Source organism: Carettochelys insculpta, chromosome 3 (genome assembly GCF_033958435.1).
Source record: "Carettochelys insculpta isolate YL-2023 chromosome 3, ASM3395843v1, whole genome shotgun sequence".
Classification (NCBI taxonomy): domain Eukaryota; kingdom Metazoa; phylum Chordata; order Testudines; family Carettochelyidae; genus Carettochelys; species Carettochelys insculpta.
The window spans coordinates 193,931,376-193,956,496 of record NC_134139.1 but is presented as its reverse complement, the minus strand read 5'-3'; the positions used below and the strand labels follow the sequence as shown (position 1 = coordinate 193,956,496).

The window sequence follows — 25,121 nt, the reverse complement described above, 5'->3', positions numbered from 1 at the left end:
GAGTTTAAAAGAGCCAAAATTTAAACAATTCAGAAAACTGTTTATTTATCGACATACACATACCCCTACCAAACATTATTTACAATATATTGTAGAAAGTTTGTCTGTTTGATTAAGAACTCTTCCTAAAGAGCAAGAATTACAAATCACCAAATTAAGTATGCAGCTTCCTTTTATCATAACTTAAAGCAATGTAAGACTTTGGTTGTGCCATGAAAACAGGATATGACTGGAATGGGATTGTGTATCATAAAACTAAAAATAAAGAGACAGAATCATCAAATCATGTACAGTCCTCAAAACCACGCAAAGGTTGAAAGAGACTGAACCAATATGACCCAAAAAATAGGCTAACCCTGGAGTAATAAACCTTACAGAAAAAGAGATAAAAATGGAGAAACCTGGAGTAGTGCTCTGTTCTGTCACAGCTAAATCAATGCTTAAGGTTTGAAAACTACAAGAAAATGTTATTGGAAACCAAACTAACTATAGCCCCTTTTGTTAAGATATAACAAATGGTAACAATTTACAGGGATGGAGAAAGAATACACTTGTTGGACTTTCCATTTTAAAAACATTACTAAAATAATTAAAAATAGACAATTTTAACAATCCCTTAAGAAAGCGAAAAACTTGATAAAATAACAGTATTTTTGAAAAATACAATCATTTAAATAAAGCATGTACATTTTCCTTTTATTCCCCCCCGCCCTACAAAAAAGAAAAAACTAATTGAGTTAAGGACTCAAGCAGTGGCAGGTAAACCTGATAGTAAAATATATGAAGGATATCAAAAACAAATTGTTTAAGTTACACGAGGAATATCTTGTCTATAGCACTTAATTTTAACTTTACTTCATAGACAGTGGACAAAGGCGGCAGTGGAAAAAGAGCACATAAAAACTGGTTCTAGAAAGCAGTCATATCTGCTTGATATAAAATGACCTGCTTTTAGGAACAGTGTAACGCCACATCAGGTGAGTCACTGGTGGGAGGAATTGAACTGACATCCAAATCTTAACACATAAGCCTTTACCTTCCTGAACTAAGAGACCCATCTTGGTGAGCTAAAGCTTTAGTAGGTTCATCAATATCTACCTATGGACAAATCACAACCAGAAAGTGACAACATGACACACTAAGGCTGTGGGGGTTATATTTAGTATTATGTTTATTTTCATACAGAACACCTGCTTTCCTTTCCATTCATCTGCAAAAAAAAAAAATCTATTGTTTGAATGACACCCTCCATACCTACACGCTTGGCACTACAGCACCTTAGTCTTTAGGATGAGGCCATCTAAAAACTTATGGACTACAACAAGCAATCCAGCTTTAATATTATTAGTAACTAAATATTGATTAAATTGAACAAGAAAGCTAAAAATTAATTGCCGTACCGTAGTTAACTGAGATTGTACTGAGACAATCTTAACATACCTGTCATTTTAGGAAGAATAATTCTCTCAATAATTGAAGGCAAAATTGTTTGATCAAGGTCATCATTCCTCTTTGATTGTGACATATTTTTGGCATCACTAAATTCTTCTATAGCTCTGAACCAAGGCATCTCATTCAGAGCTACAAACTTCTGCGTAAGAAAAGCAATTAATGAGAGACAGCACGCATAAGGCATGTCTTGAACCCTCTTCAGTTTATCAACATACTTCTTGAACTGTGGACACCAGAGCAGGATACAATATTGCAGCAGTAGTCACACCAGTGCCAAACACAGAGTTAAAATACTCCCACTCAAGATTCCCCTTGATACACTTAAATACTGCATTAGCCCTTTTGATCATAGCATTGTATCTGGAGCTCATGTTCAGCTGACTGTCCACCATGACCCCCATCTTTTTCAGAGGGCCTGTTTCCCACAAGAGTCCCTGTAGCCAGACTAACAGTCCCCCATCCTGCAAGCATGGCCCCCATCCTTTGTTCCTAGATGCACTTTACACTTAGCCATATTAAAAACACATATTGTTTGTATGTGCCCAGTTTTCCAAGTCATCCTGGTCATTCCTGAAATCAGCAACCTGTCCTCTGTTCTTTACCTGCTTTATCTGCAAACTTTATCCTTGATTATTTTTATTTCCAGTGTATTGATAAAAATGTCAAATTACATGCCCTACAGCACCCTACTAAAAAGACAGTGAGATGAAGATTTACCATTTGCATTTTGAGATGTGTAGGTTTTAATCAATAAAACATTTGCAACCTCAGTTTTTTTGCTCAAAATGCCGCATGGCTTAAACAGCTATAAATGGCTTCCTGCTCTGTGCCTATGGGGCCCCAGCAGGGTAGTCCATGGGCCAGATCCAGTAGCTTGGCAGGCAGACTGGGTCCTGGGGAAAGATAGTCAGACAAAGGGTTCATAAGGGCTAATGGGGGAGAACAGACTTGGGCAGATGCTGATTGGGGGCTGAGGCACAGGGCCACAGTAAGGAGGGAAGTGCAGGGTCACATGGGCAGAGAGAGAGGGAGGTGAAGAGCTACAGAAGGCAGGGAGATGGCTGAGTCAGGGTGCAAAGACACATGGGGGACGGGAGAGGGAACAGAGCCACAGAGGGACAAGGAAACAAAACAGCAGTCATGTAGCACTTTAAAAACTAGCAAAATCATTTTGAAGTGCCACATGATTACGGTTTTATTTTGTTAGAATACAGACTAACACAGCTACCCCTCTGTTCTATCCAACATGAGAGGGACAAGGAGTCATTAGCAGGACCACAGACACACATGGGGACAGGGGGAATGGGTGCCTGGGTGTGAGAGGAGGGACACATGTGGCAGGGGTATATATACACACCTGATTGAATGCAAGAGGCTAGGGGTCACCAAGGTCTGTACAGCGCAAGCTCTCTAATAGCATCTCTCTTCCCTGCCACCCCCACCCCCCCCACCCTGCAACTCCCCTGAAAACCTGCTCTGCATTTTTCCTACTCACATGCAACAATGCTCCAGGTTCATACCCAGGTTCCTTCCCGCCAATTATTTCGTCCTCCCTCAGTTCTTCCATTAACTACCCCCAGTCTTTGCATAGCTTCTTGGGGAGTACAGGAAATATGGTTTTGTGTTGCAGCTTAAATGAATTCTTATTCAGAATTCCATATTAATGTGCCTAGTAAGGAATCTACGTTTCAAAAAAAAAAAAAAATTGACTCTGTTGCTGTCTAGATTTTTAGACATACTTGCTGACAGATGTTCTGCAATAAGTGACCAAAAATAATTGAAACTGATGTAATTACATTGTGTTATTTTGACAAATAACAAATGCAGAATTTGAAAATAGTGTGCATAGTTGAATTTTTGTTGCAGAATTTTAATTTTTTGGCAGAGAATTGCCCCAGGGATAACTCCATAGATAACAGCTATTGTGAGAACTAGGGATAAATGCAGGTCCATACAATAGTGACACTACTTCTAACATAGAACTTTACAGAATAAACTAACACCCTGAATCGCACACAGAAACCGACAGAACACTAATGTAGTATACATATAAAACAAAGTACACCCTGCCAATCGATAAGTGAAAAAAATTATGGGAAAACCTACCTGAAGAGGATTCCAGCCTATTAACTGAATTCTGATTAATGGGCTTAAAAGTTTAGGCAGGCATAAACTAATATAAGCATCATAATAAGAATCAGGAAACCTCTCTCTCCATTGCTGGAATTTCAACAGAATATTTCTGACATTGCAAAAATCTGCATGCACATCTTCAAAGATCTTCTTACTCTCCCGTAAGATATCATCTGTGGATAAAATACATTTGTATATAGAGAAATATTACTAAATTGATTATAGATGCACAAACAAACAAAATACACACACACACAGCACATATGGAGGATGTATTCATGGGATAAACTGCTTTTTTCATGAACCTTTGACTCTTTTAATTGGGGTTGTCAATTAATCCCAGGTAATTTATGCTACTAACAAACACCAAAGACTTATTTGAGATTAATCACACTGTTAAACAACAGAATACCAATTGAAATTTATTAAGTAATTTGTGTTTTTCTATATTTTCAAATATACTGAATTCTATTTCAATGCAGAATGCAAAATTCAATATATTTGAAAATGTAGAAAACACCTAAATTATTGAAATAAATGGCATTATTATTTAACAGTGTGATTAATCATGATTAAAGTTCTTAATTGCTTGACAGCTCTACTTCTAATACTTCAACTCCCGGAGAAGCTTCTAATTACTGATCTTTATTTTTTAAATTCTTTCCGCAAAACACGTGGACTTCCGCAGCATGCAAAGCAAATTATGTCGGCACAAAACTCAGGGCAGACAGAGTTCAGTCTTGAAACAGCAGCAGGTATAAATGATCAATATTTTTCAAGCTCTTTTCCAAAAAAGCAAAGTGAAAACAGATACATAGCTATTCAGTGCAAGACTTGCTTATAGTATTAGAAGAACTTAAAATTTCAGACTTTAAAACAATGGGATTGTCCATTGAAAAAGCTACTTTAGAAGCTCCGTAATTTAGTTGTATTTTTTCCTCTCTCTAAACCCTGTGCACTTATACTCAGTGGCTACAGTTAGACTTGCGAGTTTTGCCCACAAAACCTCGGTTTTGTCAACAAAACTAGAGGAATATCCACAAACAAAATGTGTTTTGTCAACCGTTTGACAACAAAACTCAGCACTTTCACCAGAAGTGTTCTGCCTCTCAGCCATGAGGCACAATGCTGCTGTTGACAGACTATCACCAAAAAGCTGCGTGGACTCTTTGGGGGCCTTCTCGCAACAGACAGGGCCTCCAAAACAATGGGCAGCACTGTCTGCTGTGTTTCTGGGTGCCTGTTTTGTCAAGAGAGCAGCCAGGCAGTCTGGCTGCACTGTCGACAGAGCAGAGAGCTCTTCTGACTGGATTGTGTGCGTAGCCGCACGCTGTTGACAACAGTTTTGTCAGGAAATCTCTTCCGACAGTGACTTCTATCAACAGAGTGCTGTAGTGTAAATCACAGCCAGTGTGATTACAGAAGCCTGACTTTAATAAGAGAAAATAAACCAAACAGTCTCTAAGTAGCTGAAAAAAAGTTTCTTTAAAAATACATGGCACACAAAATACATAATATTTTGACACCAGGTTATGTCAAAATTCTTATGCAATAACCTGTATAATTCTCTTATGGATTCAGGGTGTGCAATTAACCTGGCCGTCCCAAACTCATACTGACAAAACCAATGTACCACAGCACACCACTGTATGCTCTCCATATTCCAACCTACAAACAAAATTATTAACCTAAGGATTGAAGTTGCTTTAATGCATTTCCTCACTACAAGCATATGACTCAATTTTCAATTCATGTATAGAAATTTAAAAAGCACTTTTTCAAAAGCAGCTTATCTTTAACTAGGAAATATTGAGGGACTTTGCATTACAAGGCTGCCACTAACCTTTGTTTTTCTGGAAATCAGTCATCTCTGCTGGAGATAGCTCATCGTCACTGGACATGCCCTCATGGTGATCAGATTTTCCAAAATTCTCTCTTGCTTGCCTTCTGCAAGTCCTATATTTTGTAATGAACTCACATTAGAGACTCCTCAGAGTATCTATATCTAAGTCTCTCTCTAGATTACAGGGCTTTTGTCGGCGAAAGTTCACATCAGAATATACCTTGCGACAAAACTTCTGTCCGAGCACATGCAGACACCAAGGCGAATCAAAAGAATGATCCGCTCTGACAGAGAGTGGCCAGACAGCCCAGCTGCTCTCTCAACAAAACCACCACACAGAACCACATCAGCCAGGGTTGCTGGTCACCAGTTCCTTCTGGGAGCCAGTGCTGGAGTATTGTGGAGATAGGTGCTTAAAGGGACACCTCCGGACAGCCATCCTCTGCCCGTGCTGCAGGCTTGCCTGCCCGTCCAAGGGACAGCAGAGCTCTCATTGTGTCTGCTGTGCTTCCCCTGCATTTGGGGGTGACATGCTGCTGGAGTTGCCGCTGGGCTTCAGATGGCCCCACAGGGATATGCTGCATCTGAATGTTCTGGCACCTGTCTTCCTGCTCCTCATGAGGGCAAGCCCAAGGGCACCTTCAGGGATGACGCCCGGGCTGCAGGATTTGCACATCTGCACACACACACACACACACACACACACACACACCCCTCTGTGCACAAGTGGCTCTGGAGTTCAGACTGGTGTGACCGGCTGGTTGTGGAGCAGTGGGATGACCAGCCATGGCTCCAAAACTTCTGCATGCAGAAACACCACCTTCTTGGAGCTCTGTGCCTGACTCACCCCTACCTTCCAGAGACAAAACACCCAGTTGTGGCCCACCATCACCATGGAGAAGCAGGTCACAATCACCCGCTGGTAGCTCAGCACCCCCAACAGCTACCAGTCAGTGGGCAACCAGTTTGGAATGGGGAAGCTCACCTCCTCATGGAGGTATTCTGGCCAATCACAGAAGAGATGGCAGTGCTTGGAAGCAGTTGGGGGAGGGAGGAGAGCCATGTATATCTGAGGGTGCTGCACAGGTAAGCTGCACCCCTGTAACCCAGGCCCCACAGCCCCAAACAGCTCCTGGAGCCCCTCTAATCCAGACACCATCCTACTTCCTCTGGCATCCTCCTGCCTGCCCAGACCCCTACTCCCACCTCCACCCTGCTCCTGCCCCCACCCTTCCAGATCCTGCACCCTTCCTTCCACCTTGAACCTATACCCCACTCTTGCCCAGAAGTCCCAATTCCCAGGTGGATCCTGCACCCTCCCTCCTAGAACCCACACCCCAAACCCACTAACTGGTGGCCGACTCCCATTTTTGATCATATCTCAGAGTCTACAGGAGCCTACAAAATGTACTTGCCCTGGTCCCTCCTGACACTGGGGCTAGTGTGTGAGGGGAATGTCACCATTTTTCTCCATATAGGGATCATATCAGTGAGGTTTTTGGTTTTGTTTTATTTTTTTGCTTCTCATTTGTGGCCCCCTAACTGATTTGTCAGCTCAAAAAAGGTTTCCCCCATCTCTGCTTTATTTGTATCGTGGTGCTTTTTGACAGCATTTTGGCTAATCTAATGTTGGTACCTACACATGTTCACAACACTGATATTCAGTATTAGCTCTTGCCACCACCTCATAAGATATGATCTCAAAATCAATGCTTTAGGTTCTGTAGTGAGAATAAAAGCACTGATGCTTAGATCCCAAACAACATGATAGGGAAGATTGTTAAAAAGCGGCACATGAAAGTATACTTCAAATAGTCCCATTCTGAGTTATGGAAAGCAAACTAGTTAGTATTCCTTCTGGTAATAAATTACAGAGAAACAAAGAAAAATGTTAAATAAAAGATTCGTGGTTAGAAACCCTGCATATTTACATTCATCACAGTAAGAAAAATAGGAAATGACTCTACTAATGCGTGATCAAAGTTACATGAATGTACATTTTATAATTACCTTCGAGCCTCTCTCTCTTCCAAGAGCTGTTGTGTTTTTTCATCGACTTCCACATTGCCAGTAGCTGACTGGCCATTCTTTCCTAGCAATAGAAATAGGTGCATAACAATATGTGCTGGTTTGGAATTTTTATTTTCTTGAATACAAAATGTTTTTATCCATACTGAATTTGCCCTCTACAGTTTCTTATGTTAGAAGCAGCATGAAAAATCTTTATCAATAATTTCAGCAATGTTAAAGCAGAATACCATTACACACACACTCGTGTGGACAGATAACTGGTATGAGAGATGAAGTTAGACTGCGTCTTGTTTTTCCATATCTTTTGGAGATAGAAGTGAATGTCTTATGGAACATGGTATTTATAGTGCTGAAAATGGCAATGAGTTCTAGAAACTTCTCCCAGTTTGCAAGTCAAAACTGAAAGTAGGCAACAATTTTATGCCAATTCTAGAAGCTAATAGTTATTTATATACTTAAGTTTAGAATATCTTGTTTGGAACCTACATCTAGTGATAAAACACAGCCGTAGACTAATCCTCCACTAGTGCTGCCTTTGGTTGCCATTGAGCACGCACTGGGACTGTGTTCACCAATACCAATTGCATCTGGTCTGATCTCCTTTCAGGACAGTAGAGAATAACCTAATTGGGCTAGAAAGCATCTTACACTTGCTCAACCCACCTGCCTTCTGATTCTCACTCACTCACTCACACACCCCCTCCTCAAATTCTGTTGATGAAGTGCAAAAGCTTCAGTTATTGAATTATAATTTTAACTGTCGTACTAACTTGATCGCAGCTGAACATAAGCAGATTCATTTTTCAGATCCTCTTGCCTACGTTTCAAGAAAATTATGGCTTGCTGGTGAAGTAGCATCTGCATGGCTGACTCTAGTTCATTAATATGAAGTAGCTGAAATATATGCAATAGATATTAGCTTTTCTTTTGTAATTCTAGCAGTTAAATAAAAATGTAAGTATTGGAGGGGTAGCCGCATTAGTCTGGATCTGTAACAGCAACAAAGGGTCCTGTGGCACCTTATAGACTAACAGAAAAGTTTTGAGCATGAGCTTTTGTGAGTACAGACTCACTTCATCAGATGCTGGTCTTGGAAATCTGCAGGGCCAGGTATAAATAAGCCAGAGCAAGGGTGGGATAACAAGGTTAGCTCAGTCAGCAAGGGTGAGGTTTACTACCAGCAGTTGATCTGGAGGTGTGAACACCAAGGGAGGGGAAGCTGCTTCTGTATTTAGCCAGCCATTCGCAGTCTTTGTTTAAGCCAGAGCTGAGGGCGTCGAATTTGCAGATGAATTGTAGCTCAGAAATTTCTCTTTGGAGTCTGGTCCTGAAATTTCTTTGCTGTAGCATAGCTGCTTTTAAGTCTGCTACTGTGTGACCTGGGAGATTGAAGTGCTCTCCTACAGGTTTTTGTATATTGCCATGTCTGATATCAGATTGGTGTGCGTTTATTCTTTTACGTAGAGACTGTCCAGTTTGTCCAATGTATATCGCAAAGGGGCATTGCTGGCACATGATGGCATAAATCATATTGGTAGCTGTGCAGCTGAATGAACCCACGATGGTGTGGCTGATCTGGTTAGGTCCTGTAATGGTGTTGCTGGTGTAGATATGTGGGCAGAACTGGCAACGAGGTTTGTTGCATGGATGGGTCCCTGAGTTAGAGTGACTGTGGTGCGGCGTATAGTTGCTGGTTAGGATTTGCTTCAGGTTGGCAGGTTGTCTGTGGGCAAGGACTGGTCTGCCTCCCAAGGCCTGTGAAAGTGGGGAATCATTGTCCAGGATGGGTTGTAAATCCCTGATGATGCACTGTAGAGGTTTTAGCTGAGGACTGCAGGTGATGGCTAGTGGTGTTCTGTTGGTTTCTCTCTTGGGCTTGTCCTGTAGTAAGAGGCTTCGTGGCACCTGTCTGAGCTCTGTAACTTTATCCTCACACACAGCTATTTCAGATTTGGCTACAATATATACCTTCAAATCAGCAGCACAGCTATGGGTACCTGCATGGCCCCTCAATATGCCAATATTTTCATGGCTGACCTGGAACAGCGCTTCCTTAGCTCTCGTCCACTAACACCCCATCTCTACTTACACTACATTGATGACATCTTCATCATCTGGACCCATGGGAAGGAGACTCTGGAGGAATTCCACTGGGACTTCAACAACTTTCACCCCAACATCAACCTCAGCCTGGAACAGTCCACACAGGAGATCCACTTCCTGGACACCACGGTGCTAATACACGATGGCCACATCAATACCACCCTGTACCATAAACCCACTGACCACTACGTCTACCTTCATGCCTCCAGCTTCCATCCCAGACACACCACACGATCCATTGTCTACAGCCAAGCACTAAGATACAACTGCATTTGCTTCAACCCCTCCGACAGAGACAAACACCTACAGGATCTCTACCAAGCATTCTTGAAACTGCAATACCCACCTGACAAAGTGAAAAAACAGATCAACAGAGACAGACGTGTGCCACAAAGCCTCTTACCACAGGACAAGCCCAAGAGAGAAACCAATAGAACACCACTAGCCATCACCTGCAGTCCTCAGCTAAAACCTCTACAGCGCATCATCAGGGATTTACAACCCATCCTGGACAATGATTCCCCACTTTCACAGGCCTTGGGAGGCAGACCAGTCCTTGCCCACAGACAACCTGCCAACCTGAAGCAAATCCTAACCAGCAACTATACGCCGCACCACAGTCACTCTAACTCAGGGACCCATCCATGCAACAAACCTCATTGCCAGCTCTGCCCACATATCTACACCAGCAACACCATTACAGGACCTAACCAGATCAGCCACACCATCGTGGGTTCATTCAGCTGCACAGCTACCAATATGATTTATGCCATCATGTGCCAGCAATGCCCCTTTGCGATATACATTGGACAAACTGGACAGTCTCTACGTAAAAGAATAAACGCACACCAATCTGATATCAGACATGGCAATATACAAAAACCCGTAGGAGAGCACTTCAATCTCCCAGGTCACACAGTAGCAGACTTAAAAGCAGCTACGCTACAGCAAAGAAATTTCAGGACCAGACTCCAAAGAGAAATTTCTGAGCTACAATTCATCTGCAAATTCGATGCCCTCAGCTCTGGCTTAAACAAAGACTGCGAATGGCTGGCTAAATACAGAAGCAGCTTCCCCTCCCTTGGTGTTCACACCTCCAGATCAACTGCTGGTAGTAAACCTCACCCTTGCTGACTGAGCTAACCTTGTTATCCCACCCTTGCTCTGGCTTATTTATACCTGGCCCTGCAGATTTCCAAGACCAGCATCTGATGAAGTGAGTCTGCGCTCACAAAAGCTCATGCTCAAAACTTTTCTGTTAGTCTATAAGGTGCCACAGGACCCTTTGTTGCTGTTAAAAGAAAAGCTGAAATCAAAAATGTGCAAAAGCAGTAGTTAGTTCTCCAATTATTTTTATATATAATGATGAAAAATTTGAAACAACTATTGTGTATCCTTAGCCTAATACGTTCCTGTTCTTTTTGATTTCAGGCTTAGTTCATTCTAACCTGAGAAGTACCAGCTACTGAGATGTGTGAAGGAAGGTGTTCAGTTTGTAAATAAAGAGATGCTTTTTTTTTTTTTTTTTTTTTTTTTTTTTAAAACTGTTGCCCTTACAAGCTCAATATGGTCTCTGGGAATCAAGCTCCAGTCTTAGATGATTTTCCACATGCCCAGTAATAAAACTTCAGGAAGCCAAAATTGCACCCTAAGCTGTACCTGTATTCAAATCAGGCTAATGACACTTTTGCCTCCAGTAAGCTTACACACTACTCATGATGCAGACGACAGACTAGACACCAAAATAACCTCAGCTATGTTTGCAGAGACAGAAAGAATAAAAGAGGCAAAATCTTATTTTGTCAGAACATCCAGACACAAAAAATGGTTAAGTGAGGTCCTGAAGCCATCTGTCAAATATAAAAGCTACTCAATATAGTGATAACAGGAAGACAGTATTTAAAAAGGATTTTTAAAAAGTTATTTTAAAGGTATTACATTAAAACCCCACTGACAATACTTGTATTGTACAAACATTACCTTAGTTTTACCATCCACCCCTCAAAGATGGCAAACTGAAAATAAGAAAATTAAGTATTTTCCTTAGGCTGCTTCAACACACAGCACCTCCGCAATGAGGCAATTCGAAGCAGACTAATGAGGTGCTAACATGCATGTTCAGTGCCTCATTAGCATAATAGCAGCCACACGAATTTCAAAGTGCAGACTTCAAATTGCAGATTGACATTGTAGATGGGGGGCTTCAAAAAAAGTACCCAACTTTGACATTTCCTTACTCCCACAAAACTAGAGTGGACTAAGCGAATGTCAAAGTGGGGTGCTTATTTTGAAGCTGCCCCCATCTACACTGTCAACCTGCAATTTGAATTCCGCACTTCAAAATTCACATGGCTGTCATTATGCTAATGAGGAGCTGAATATGCACATTAGTGCCTCATTAGCCTGCTTCAAATTGCCTCATTACCAAGCTACCTCCAACAAGGGGTGGCATGTGTAGAAGCAGCCTTAGTCTCTTAATTGTAACAATCTTAAGTATCACATAAAAGATAGTCTTCTGACAGAAGTATATTTAAATTGATGGTGTCCCCTTAATATTGTTTCTCCATACCAGATGGCAAGAAAATATTAACTTCTAGAGAAATGTGACTATTCTGTTGGCTGATTACAAACTTCATCCCATCCCCTTGAAAAAAAAAAAAAAAAAAAAAAAAACAGTAAATACCTTTTCATTCAAACAGTCTACAAGGTTTTCCATGAAAGTTTTCATAGACCTATAGAATTTGTAATTCAGAGCTGCACTGGAAGACCTCTCTAACTCCTGGATGGTACTCTTTGAGCTTTCAATGTCCTGTGTATATTTTTCATATTCCCTTTGGTGAGCACGATGAAGGTCCTGTAATGATGTTATTCTGAAAGAAACTCAAATATTTGTAAACAGCTTAACAAAAAGTGCTTACAAACAAGTTAATCCAATTTAAATTTTTCTCAAACATTTTTATGTAGCACACTTAGTTCTAGGTTAGCCCCACCTACAATAATCTGCTAAGAATTAATCATGCCAATATTTCACAGTGTCTGGGGAGTGTAGAGTAGCCTTCTCACTGTTGTCCAGTCTCAGTTTTCATTTATACAGATGGCAGCTTAGATGTCAAAGACAATATAGGTTGAACCTCTGTGGCTAAGGTTACATTGGTGTGAACCAGCGGCAGCAGCATGCAAATTGGCGGTCCTGAAAATGCAAATACATGCTCGTTTGCATATTTGCTCACTGACAGATGCTGCCACCAGCACAAATAAAGCTGTGTAAAAGTGATTCTGACAATGATTCCCCGACCCTTTGTCTGCAGCCTCTTATGCTTGATTTTTTCGAGGCATAAGAAGATGCTGACAAAGGGGGGCATTTCGCCGGCAGAACCATGTTTACACAGCTTTTTCTGTGCCAGCAGCAGTGCCTGCTGGTTAGTGAATATGGAAATGAGCAGCAATTTGCATTTTCGAGACCACCATTTACATACTGCTGCCAGCAGTTTGCATCAGTGTAACCACAGCCTCTAATCCGGAACCCTCTCATCCAACAACAAGTGAAATCCAGCATGATTTCTGTTAGCTCAATGACCACCTATCATGGGTGTGGTCAAGTTTCCCATGGTTACTTAACGTTTTTTTCTAGCCACCAGTCCTGGCTCTCAGTGCTATGTGCTGTTATTTAGCTTTACCCCTAAAAGTCTTCACTTCCACTGCCTGAGTAAGCAGTGGAACTGTTGGTAATGCTGCTACACAATATTGACCTCCTGTGGTCCAGCGAATGCTCTTGTCCTGCACCGGTGAGATCCCGAAGGCGCTGGATTAGAGAGATTCAACCCGTACTTCAACGCCAACACCGTTAACTAGTTCAACTGTTCATCACGTCATGTAAAATAGGAGATGCTAGATATTCTGAGATCTGCAATTCAGTGTCTGCTCATTTCGGATGGATCTTTAGCAGTGCAAAGCAGGACTGAACGTGGGTTTAAGTTCATCTCATTTCCCTAAAGTGTGGTTCAGTCACCAAGATTGAAAAACTAACCAGAGTCAAAAAGTAGTCATTATCATTAACCACCTGGTCAAATCAAACTAAAAGGAAAACAATACAATCGCAGTTCAAAAATTCATGTTCAGTTCACCTTTGTGCAATTACGCACATTTTAAACAACACATTTTGATCAAATTATATGTTCTTATTCCTGTTGGTTTGGAAGCAAATGACCCAATTTTTTAATGTTCCTAATAACCTCATTTTCTTTTTTGAATTTTATTCTACATTCAAGTTAAGCAAGACTTAACCGATCATCTCCAGGAAAGCAGGCAAAAAACATTAAATGCTACAAAATTCTTTAAACTAATTTATCCACAATTATTAAAAGTGATATCAGAGAGGCACTGCATGGGTGCACAGGTTTTTCCATGCATAATTCTTCACGAGAGAAACCTGAAAAACTGGTGTTAAGATTTCAGCTTTGTGAAATGTATGTATTTGCTTTATCTCCCACAATTCCATTACCACCAGTCTGAGCAACAGTGGGGCTGCTAGCAAGGAAGAGCTGAAAACATTTTAAATCAACATCTCATCAAGCCCTTCTCGCAGTAAGTTCACATGGCATCAGGGTGAAAACACCATTAATTAGTATACATTAGTATGCCACACCACGGCTCTGTATTCGTGTTAGTAAAACAGAAGTGAGTTTTAACAAAACATGCCACAGACAGTGCTGCAATGTTCACTACCAAGCAAATAAAAAAATCTTAGCACTATTCCAGATATAGCAACACATGCAATACACATAAAATAAAAGTGCTAAGAGATTCTATTATGTGGGAGATGGAATCAAAACCAGTAAATGGCAGAATGAGATATGCTGGTTCATAAAGAACATGAATGCTGCGCTGTATGTAAAACAGGAGCTTCAAAATTTACGTTTTCATGCTAGCAGTATTTACCTTGAAGTAAGTTGCTTCTTTACAATTTCCAGGTTCACAGGTGGCAGCGAAACAGAGAGATCAAACTTTATCTTCACCGGCTGAGGTTTAGGCAGACAAGTGTCTACGTTAACTCCCTGTGAGAATTAGCATTGTTAATTTTTATCAACTTGTTTGTCTCTGTAACTGTAAGCCTTAGCAGACCTAGTAATTAGAACATACAGCAAGTTATTATATATATATATATATATATATATATATATATATATATATATATATATATATATATATATATATAATGTAATAGCACATTTCAGGGCTGAATAAAAATTATCCTGTGCAAAATGTATAATTAAGTAAAATTGATTAGTCAAACATTTCTTCAGTTTTAACCAAATGCTTTTCCTCTCTCCAAGAGCTACTAATCCCTATAATTTCCAGGATTTTGTACAAAACACCTCCATCCTGAAAACTGAGACCTGGTATGGGGTTTTCCGTTTGTGTTTTAGTGTTTCAATACGGTCTTTACAGCTAGTAGTAAATATATTTTATTTTTAATTTATATTTTGTTTTAGAACCATGTTGTTATATGCAAGATTTCTAGGAACAAACTCATGGCCTCCTCATGAGCGTTAATATCAAAGGACTACTGCATATAAGCATTAAGCAGACTGTAAATATAAAAATTTACTTTTACCCTACAGTAAATGCCTAAGTAAACTCTAAATTTTGTGAAAATAGGCAAATATATCAAATTCCACAATCTGAAAATATAAATTGCAAGTAACTGTGACAAAGGAAGGATTTCAGCCATTCACAACTTAGAAAAGATGTTCTGCATTCTAGGTCAGCTTCAGTTTCCAAGTTGATTAGAAGGTCCATTCAAAACAGACAGCATCACACTAACCTGGTCTTGAAGTAACAAAGTCATGCATAACAGCAACAAAGCCTGTACCTGAAAGAAATTATTGAAATTTCCTGGCCAGACAGAGTCTGATAGGAGCTGGGTATCCAATAATACCAGACAGTAAATATACAGTGGGCAGATAAATCCAGTATTCCTTGAGTCATGTTTCGATTGAGCTTTAGAAAGCAAATTTCTCATACCTACCCCAGTCTCACCTAGACTAGATAACAGACCACCCATTTGGTCATCAGCACGTTGAAAGTGCCACAGATCATCAAACCCAGTTCCCTGCACCTATGGCAGGATCAAACATCATATAAGGTCATCCCTGACAAGTGTTTGTCTAACCTGCTCTTAACGTCCAATGATGGAGATTTCACAACCTCCCCCAGCAATTTACTCCAGTGCTTAACCACCTTGATAGTTGGAAAGTTTTGTCCTAAATGCTTTTTGTGCTATCCTCAGAGGTTAAGGTTTCAAGGGTTGTTATAGCCGCGGGTGGTAGTGGGTTAAGCTCCCACTATCTATAAAATGCTCCCATGGCGTGCGTCTCCAATAGCCTCTTACTAACGAAGTCCAGCTCCTGGCCTTCACGTGTAGCTTAGTTTCTAAGCCCAGCGAAACTGTTTGCACTGACAGGAGAAGGGGAGAAGGCGGGTGACTAGCGCCTTAAACCCAGTTGCTTCGGGCAGATGGGGCTCGTCAGCCTGGGAAGGCCGCCCACCTAGGAGAAGGAAACTCTGATTTAAAACCTCTGCTGCCTTGCGGCGATACCTAGTCATGGGAAAGGCTTTGGGAGTAAACCCTGAGGAAAAATCCGGAGATGGAGCCCCTAAGGCAGTTTGAGGTTGTGCTCAATCTCACTCTGGCAGCTCCTGCGACGACACTGGTCCCAAGCTGTACTGGCTTTTGCCTTTCCCTTGGTTTACATCAGTGGTGTGGAGAGGGGGAACCTGCTGCTGGGCATCAGCTGGTTCTTCAAACTTACTTGCCCAGGCCTGAGCCCTGGAGAGGACACTCCGGCATCACTTTCTGAGCAGTGACACAACACGGGAAGCAGCAGTTACCGGTGTTAAGCCACTGCACTCGATTGGCATAGAGTGAGGCGCCAGCGGTTGCTTCCGACAGTGGGAGAGGTCTTCATATCTCATTGGACAGCTACTGCCTGCCTCAAGCTGGGCAGCCCCCAGCCAAGTAGGTGCTGCCTCGCCACGGTCCACTTGCTCCACTGGGTGCGTGGGGCTTAGGGAATCACCGACAGGTGGATCATTAACCTTACACCAGCCAAAACAAACAAGCAACAAAATAATCCAGCCTTCAGGCTGGGCGCATGGAATGTAAAAACCATGACTCCGGGCCTTACAGAAGACCTACAGAGCATTAGTAACCCTCAGAGACAGCAGTCATTAACAACGAGCTGAGAAGACTGCGGATGGACATCGTTGCCCTCCAGGAAACAAGGCTATCATCCTCTGGATGTCTCAGGGAGAAGCACTTTTCCTTTTTCTGGCATGGGAAGCCTCCAGAAGAGGCCAGGGAACACAGTGTTGGCTTCGCAGTCAGAAACAACCTAGTTGGCTCAGTCATACCACCAAATCTGGGAACTGAGAGAATGCTGAAAATCCAGCTTCAAACACCAGTGGGCATGGTCAACATCTTCAGCGTCTATGCGCCTACTTTAACTTCTGCCCAGGAAGTTAAGGACAAGTTCTATGATGAGCTTAGCATTGCCATCAGTGAGGTACCTTCCCATGAGCTGCTATTCATCCTTGGCGACTTCAATGCCAGAGTTGGCAGCGACCACCACAGCTGGCCATCCTGTCTGGGACAGTTTGGTACAGGGAAGATGAATGAAAATGGACAGCGCCTCCTTGAACTCTGTTCCCAACATGACCTCTGCGTAACCAATACCATCTTCAACGTCAAACGCCAGCACAAAGTTTCATGGCGACACCCAAGATCGAAACATTGGCACCAGCATGACCTCGTCCTCAAACGCAGCCATTTAGGTAATGTCAGGGTGACACGTAGCTGCCACAGCGCAGACTGTGACTGACCATTTGCTCGTGTGTAGTAAGGTGCACATCCAGCCGCGAAAATTCTTTCGCTCCAAAAAGGAAAGGAGGCCACACACTGACATTGGCAAGACTCGTGACCCTTCAAAAGTATGCGAGTTTGTCCAAGCACTTGAAGAGGCCTTGCCCCGCCCAGACGACACTGATATCAGCAAGAGATGGGAACAACTACGGGATGCTATCTATAATACTGTGATATCTATCTTTGGGAAGAAGACAGTCGAGGCTGCTGATTGGTTTGAAGTGCTGACGCCCCTGATTGAGAAGACGATGACACAGGCACTGGCTGCATACAGGTCCTCTCCCAGTGAGGTGAACCTGCAGGCACTCCTGTCTGCTCTGAGTCAAGTGCAGCAGGTTGCTCGGTGGTGTGCCAATGATTACTGGCGCCAACTCTGCTCCAAGATTCAGCAGGCCGCGGACACTGGTAACATGCGAGGAACGTACGATGGGATCAAGCAGGCCATCGGTCCATCACAAAGAAAGACTGCCCCACTTAAGTCGGCCACAGGTGAGGTCCTCAAGGGCAGAACCGAGCAGATGGAATGCTGGGTGGAACACTACTCGCAGTTGTACGCCAGAGAGACCATAGTTACAGAGAGAGCCCTGAATGCCATCGAGCCTCTGCCCACCATGACTGAACTTGATGCTGAGCCCACCTTGGAGGAACTCAACGACAAGCTAAAAGCACTCTCTTCTGGAAAAGCCCCAGGGAAAGATGGTATTCCTTCAGAAATCCTCAAATGCGCTAATGGTACCCTAGTTTCAGAGCTGCATGGAATACTTTGTCAATGCTGGAGAGAAGGCAGCGTACCGCAAGATATGAAGGATGCTAACATTGTTACTGTCTACAAGAACATGGGTAACAAAAGCGATTGTAACAACTATCACAGCATCTCCCTTCTCAGTACCGTGGGGAAACTATTTGCACGTGTTGTTCTGAAGAGGGTCAATGTTCTTGCGGAGACAGTCTACCCTGAATCTCATTGTGGGTTCAGAGCTGAACGGTCCACCATAGTCATGGTTTTCTCTGTTAGGCAACTACAAGAAAAGTGCAGGGAGCAGAACAAACCTCTGTATATTGCCTTCATCGACCTGACCAAGGCATTTGACCTCGTCAGCAGAAAAAGTCTATTCGCGATTCTGGCTAAGATCGGCTGTCCCCCAACTCTGCTCAGCATTATTAGGGCCTTCCATGAAGGCATGAAGGGGACCGTCGTATACGACGGATAGGCATCCGAACCCTTTGAGATTCTCAGTGGAGTGAAGCAGGGGTGTGTGCTGGCTCCAACACTGTTTGGCATCTTCTTTGCAGTTTTGCTCAAATATGCCTTCGGAACTGCTACAGAGTGCATCTCTCTCTGCACGAGAACGGACAGCAACCTCTTCAAACTGTCGAGGCTTAGAGCGAAGACCAGGGTGCTTACGAAGCATCTAAGGGAGTTCCTTTTTGCTGACGATGCAGCTATTGCTGCTCACACTCCGCAGGAACTGCAGTCACTCATAACTCGCTTTGCGGATGCATGTATGGAATTTGGCCTCACAAGCTTAAAGACGACCCAGGTGATGGGCCAAAACATGGGTAACGAGCCATCTATCAACGTGCTGGACTATGAACTGGAAGTCGTCCATGAGTTCGTGTACCTAGGCTCGACAATCTCGGACAACTTGTCACTCGATAGCAAGATCAACAAGCGCATTGGAAAAGCCGCCACAACATTCTCCAGGCTCACAAAGAGAGTATGGGCGAACAATAAGCTCACTGTACATACCACGGTGCAGGTCTACACAGCCTGTGTTTTGTGCACACTGCTGTACACCAGTGAAAGATGGACTTTGCACTCAAAACAAGAGCAGCGGCTCAACACATTCCACATGCGCTGCCTTAGGCGCATACTCAGTATCTCATGGCAGGACAAGGTCCCCAATAGCGCAGTGCTTGAGAGGGCAGGCACTGCCTCCACGTTCACCCTTCTCAAACAGAGGCATATGTGCTGGCTGGGCCATATCTCACGCATGACGGATGGCCAAATACCAAAGGACCTCCTCTTCAGCAAACTGGCGTCTGGAAAGAGGCCGAAAGGGCGACCTAAATTGCGCTACAAGGACACGTGCAAGCATGACCTCAGCGCTCTCTTTATCAGTGCGAACACCGGGCATTCGCTTGCCTCAAACAGGCATGCCTGGAAACAGGGAGTGAAGGAAGCTCTTGTTAAGTATGAAACTACCTTGGTGAAGGAAGCGGAAGACAAGAGAGACCTCAGGAAGATCCATGCCCCTGATACCAGAGCGACATCTGCCTACTGCTGCTCACAGTGCGGAAAGGACTGCCACTCCCAGATTGGATCGCACAGCCACAGAAGACGCTGCTTGAATCAGTCCAACTGGGGCGCAAACCCATGATCCCTTGGGCTCGAAGGATGCCTACTAACAGAGGTTAAGGAGAATAATTTTACATCCTCCTTTTTCTAACGACAGAATCACAGGGCTGGAAGGGACCTCAGGAGGTCATCTAGTCCAGCCTCCTGCTTCAAGCAGGATCAACCCCCACTACGTCATCCCAGCCAGGACCTTGTCCAGCCGGGACTTAAAAACCTCAAGGGATGGAGAATCCACCACCTCTCTACTCAATGCATTCCAATGCTTCACCACCCGCCTGGTGAAGTAGTTTCTCCTAATATCTAACCTACACCTCTCCCTCTTCAACTTCTGACCATTACTCCTTGTTCTGGCATCTGACACCACTGAGAACAGTTTCTCACCCTCCTTTTTAGAGCTCCCCTTCAGGAAGTTGAAGGCTGCTATTAAATCACCTCTAAGTTTTCTCTTTCGTAAACTAAACAAGCCCAAATCCCTCAGCCTATCCTCATAGGTCTTGTGCTCCAGACCCTTGATCATTTTTGTTACCCTGTGCTGAACCTGCTCCAGCAAATCCACATCCTTTTTATACTGGGGGGCCCAAAACAGGACACAATATTCCAGATGTGGCCTCACCAGTACCAAATAGAGGGGAATAATTACTTCTCTAGACCTGCTCGAAATGCTCCTCCTAATGCACCCTGGTATGCCGTTAGCCTTCTTGGCTACAAGGGCACACTGTTTATGACCTTTTAGATACTTGAAAACTTTGATTAAATAATCTCCCCATCTTCTCTTTTCCAGACTAAACAAACCCAGTTTTCTTATTGTTCCCTTATAGGTCATGTTTTCTAGACCTTTAATCTGATGAAGCAGGTCTTTGCCCACAAAAGCTTATGCTCCAAAAAAACCTGTTAGGCTATAAGGTACCACAGGACTTCTCATTCTTTCCATGGCTACAGGCTAACACGGCTACCCCTCTGATACTTAAGCATCTTTGTTGCTCTTCTCTGGACTCTCTCCTATTTGTCCACATCCTTCCTGAAATGTAGCACCCAGAACTGGACACAATACTCCACTGAGGCCTAATCAGTGCAGAGGAGAACAGAAGAATTATTTCTCATGTCTTGCTTACAACACCACTGCTGATACAAAAAAAGAAAACAACATTCTGGGATGTAACATTGTTATACGCCTCTGACTCATTTAGCTTGTGGTCCCCTATGACCACTAGATCTCTTTCTACTATTGTCATTCTTGAATGGTCATTTCATATTTTGTATGTGTGTAATTGATCTTTCCCTCCTAAGTGAAGTATGTGTAATTTATACATCCTGAATTTCATCCTAATACATCAGACCATTTCTCCAGTTTATCCAGATTATCCTGAATTTTCATCTTATCCTCCAAAGCACTTGCAACCCCCCAACATAGTGTCATCCACAAACTTTACAAGCACACTCTCTGTGCCATTATCTAAATCATTGATGAAGATATTGAACAGAACCAAAACTGATCCCAGTGGAACTCCACTCATTATGCTCTTCCAGCACAACTGTGAACCACTGATTACTACTCCCTGGGAACAGTTATCCAGCAACTTATGCACCCATCTGATAATGCTCTGCACAAACCTAGTACTAGAGGGTCAGAAGCAGTGTCCTCTGTAAGCTGTATGCTTGCGTGGCCACCCAGGAAAGACTGAAATGCCACCCAGATAATCAGAGTACCCACAGCCAGCAGCATGTGTTCCTATTGGTGGTGCACATCTGCATGTACTTGGTGCACATCAAAATTTATTCTGCTCACTGGTGGAAAAAGATAGAGGGAACATTGGTCCAGGGGACACAGTAAGTGTTATGACAGTGTTTCTTCTCCCATTTACCATTTCTTCCCTTCCCTTGTTGACAGTTTATTGTGTAGCTTTCAAAGGACAGGCTTTTAATGTTTTGGTTTGTGAGTATGAGGGAGGCATAGCTCTGTGGTTAGAGCACTGGCCTTGTAAACCCAGGATTCAGTCCCTGAGGGGCCCTTTCAAGGTACTGCGGCATATAAAATTTATAAAAAAAACTGTTGGGGATGGTGGTAAGTCCTGCTGTCAGTGTGGGGGATTGTATTTCATGACCTCTCGAGGACCCTCCCAGTTCTATGAGATACATAATTTTCTTTTAAGAGCCTGCACATCATAGCAGGTACGTTAGCTCAGTGTTTCGTTCTCATACACTTCGTTGACACAGATTCTTTGTCTATTCAAAAGGTCTTCTCCCTCTACATGGAACAATATGGGTTATATACCTTTCCTTTGAGTGTAATGGCAATGCTATTCCTCTGATCAGCTAGCAAAATCTAACTGCTGATCTGCATTACCACACCCTTTGCCTGTTTCTATTCTCTGCCCACCTAAGGAATTAGCATGTCCAATAACCAAGAAAGAAGGAGCTCTAACGTTGCTCCTAAAACAAAATATCTTGCATAGCAAAAAGGAACAACACCACCACCAGAAAAGGCACATCACCTGTGGGAGTTTGACTGCTTTCTTTAGTTGCTGTTCTTCCCACATGTTTTGTGTTTCATCATCTTCACTTGCTCCCTCAGTCTTGGATCCTGGAAGGAAATGGAAGATTAATTATATGCTCAATAGCAGTTTCTCTCTCTCTCTCTCTCTCTCCTTTCTGTGTTCCCTCCACCATTCTTCAAAAGATCTGCTGCTGTTTTACTGGGGAAATGGGACAGACAGAAACAGGTGGGATTTTCAGAAAGAATGCTACAGCCTGCAGCAGGAACAGAACTGTACTGAAAATGAAGTCCCTGAGATTAGTTAACTGTTGCTGGACAGCCAGTGTATATATAAAATACTATGCCCTAATCTTACTAAATATTTTAGAAATGTGTCTCTGTCCATCCGGGAGTCTGTGTGTTCAAGAATGCCTCCTAAATGGTAAGGGACCACCAAATTTGGTACGCAGCTTCCATTTATCCCTCCTGAAACCAAGGTCAGGGTTTGGTTGTGCCAGGCTAATGGTATGTACGTGGAATGCAACTGTTTCATATCAAACAGAAAGGGAGGGGTGTGATGGCAGGGACAGTTATACTCAGGCAAATTCACAGTGGGGGCAGAGCAAGCACAGGGAGGGAAATGCAGCAAGGACATAGCACACATTCCAACAAGCAGCCACTGGCTGGAAGCACCTGCTGCTGCCCTGAGGACCAACAACAAGCCACTGTGCAGCCTCCGCGACCACCAAACCAGCCCCGGGGAGCAGCCTGCACAGGCCCTCCTGCCTCAGCCCAGCCCCGTCCTGGGAAGAATCTGGGAACCACACCCTGAGCCCTTACCCTGGGACAGCAATCTCATGTGTCTATGCAAACGAGGTACATGACAATGCAAATGAACATTCATTTGCATAACCAAGTGACCTCATTTGCATGACCCTGTCGGCAGCAGTGCACCATGTAGCTGTAGCCCCTGTGAGCTGGAATTACTTCAGTTTCAAGGAGGATTATTACTGTGATCTCAAGTGTCACGTAATCGCCTTTAAAAGAACAAACAAAAAAAGTTTGTGGGTTTAAGGGATTGTAAAGTGAATTAAAAGTTAATCTGATTTAGTTTACCCATGCACACAGGCCCAAAAAGGTATAAGGACCTGCATCACCCTTTTTACAAACAGGGCCTAGAACTACACTCTTTCAGTACAATTCATACTCTCCAAACACTTAAAAAGTCTTGCTATTTTTGCGTCCGAATAAACTTACCTATATATTCAGACATCCTCTGGCTAAGAGGTTTTGTTTTGGGAGCAAAGTGGAGAGTCTTGTCATGATCAGAGTCAGCCTCACTCTCTGTATCACTGCATTCGTTTCTCAAACAAACTGGTGCACGACGGGACGTACTCAATGGAATATAGTCACCTCGAGTCCTAGCCAACTGACGTTTTCTACGAGCAACTTGGATATAAGCTGCATTAGGCACAATACCTGCAATGAACAGAAAAAAAACTGAAGGCAAGCAACTAGGAGAAAACTTCAGTGCTACTCCTCCCAACAAATTTATTATATAATGCTTTTCTTCGAAGTACAGTAAGACATCAAGAGTTTGGGGCTGTTTTTCCCCTGCAAAATATTACGTTAACAGTACATTGAGATGGTTTATTTTATTTCTGCAGCCTAAGTGGCACAACTTGAAAGGCTACAAATACTAAAAATGACATCCCGGCCCCCCTTCCACTACATGTTAACTTTCCAGAAGTTTTCAAACCCTCGAAAGGCAGGCCAAGGTAGGCTCAAATCACAGCCCCTACATAAGAGCTACATGTTGTTGTGCTATAAATGGAGGTGTATACTGTAAGCAGAACAATCTCTGCTTTGCCTGTCCTAATTCTCAAAAATATAATCAAGACAAAAATACTGAAGTATGCTTAAGGCTGCAAATTAACAAGTTTTTCCTTCCTGCTCACACATTAAACTAGTAATCTAGATCACATTTGAAATTTTGAAAGGATTACTACTCTTTAAGTACCTTTATCTTTGCATTCCTGGATTATTGTCTTCTAAATAGGCATCCTTACTGCTACATTAATAAAGTTATTGCATTTGAAGTGATGTTTATTAAAATTGCAAAGAAAGGACTACAATCTTGAATTCAACTTTTCTCCTCTATCCAAATGCCTAGTTATGAGTGAGCTAAAGGAGATGGGTTCTGGTTTGTTTCAGCACACTGTTATATTAAAAAAACCCACACTATCTAAATTTACCCTTTTCCCCCCTTCTGTATGATTATTATGGGATTTTCTAGCACCAAGAAAACAGACTATCCCAAGAGACAAGACTGACAATAGACTGGGAGTGGGTGGGGATCACAGTTCATTTGAGGGCAAATTGTGCTTTCAGTCACATCAGTGTATTTCTGGCATAAATGTCCTTGACAATTATTTCAATTAATTTAAATAGACACTAGTATACCAGCACCCAGTGCTTTGCCAGCACTTGCACTATTCCTCAGTATGTAAGATTATCTATAGTACATATTTACTGTCCATAAATAGTTACAAACCTGCTGATAAATCCTCCTTTTCCTGCAACACACTAGGTTGAGTTTCAGAGGCTGAACTATTGTAATCCTCACTATCTGAGAAGTGCTCATCCTCGTCTTCTGTCTCAGATGGATCAATAATATCAGTCATGCTAGACTCCAACTGGAAGTTTTCTGTATTCAAGGAGAAAACCCCAAGACGCATTATTTCTGTCTCAGCAGCTGAAAACGTTTTTAGATTTATGATGTTTCTTAACTGGTTACCAACTACAA

The 25,121-nt window shown here is 42.7% G+C and overlaps 1 protein-coding gene across 5 annotated transcripts in view; it reads right to left on the bottom strand.

Annotated features, from left to right (window-relative positions):
• Nucleotides 1-25,121, bottom strand: part of GCFC2 (GC-rich sequence DNA-binding factor 2) — a 53,091-nt gene that overhangs the window by 14,449 nt on the left and 13,521 nt on the right. For 3 of the 5 annotated variants that reach the window (XM_074991345.1, XM_074991347.1, XM_074991346.1), the window contains 10 exons: nucleotides 24,870-25,022; nucleotides 23,573-23,794; nucleotides 22,335-22,423; nucleotides 14,501-14,616; nucleotides 12,246-12,432; nucleotides 8,230-8,353; nucleotides 7,439-7,520; nucleotides 5,429-5,541; nucleotides 3,559-3,758; nucleotides 1,441-1,591 (listed from right to left, as the gene is read on the bottom strand). In XM_074991345.1, the coding sequence (XP_074847446.1) occupies nucleotides 1,441-1,591; nucleotides 3,559-3,758; nucleotides 5,429-5,541; nucleotides 7,439-7,520; nucleotides 8,230-8,353; nucleotides 12,246-12,432; nucleotides 14,501-14,616; nucleotides 22,335-22,423; nucleotides 23,573-23,794; nucleotides 24,870-25,022 (1,437 nt within the window). Of the gene's footprint in view, nucleotides 1-1,440; nucleotides 1,592-3,558; nucleotides 3,759-5,428; nucleotides 5,542-7,438; nucleotides 7,521-8,229; nucleotides 8,354-12,245; nucleotides 12,433-14,500; nucleotides 14,617-22,334; nucleotides 22,424-23,155; nucleotides 23,256-23,572; nucleotides 23,795-24,869; nucleotides 25,023-25,121 lie in introns of those variants that run through there. The other 2 variants (XM_074991348.1, XM_074991349.1) reach the window with 2 other exon arrangements.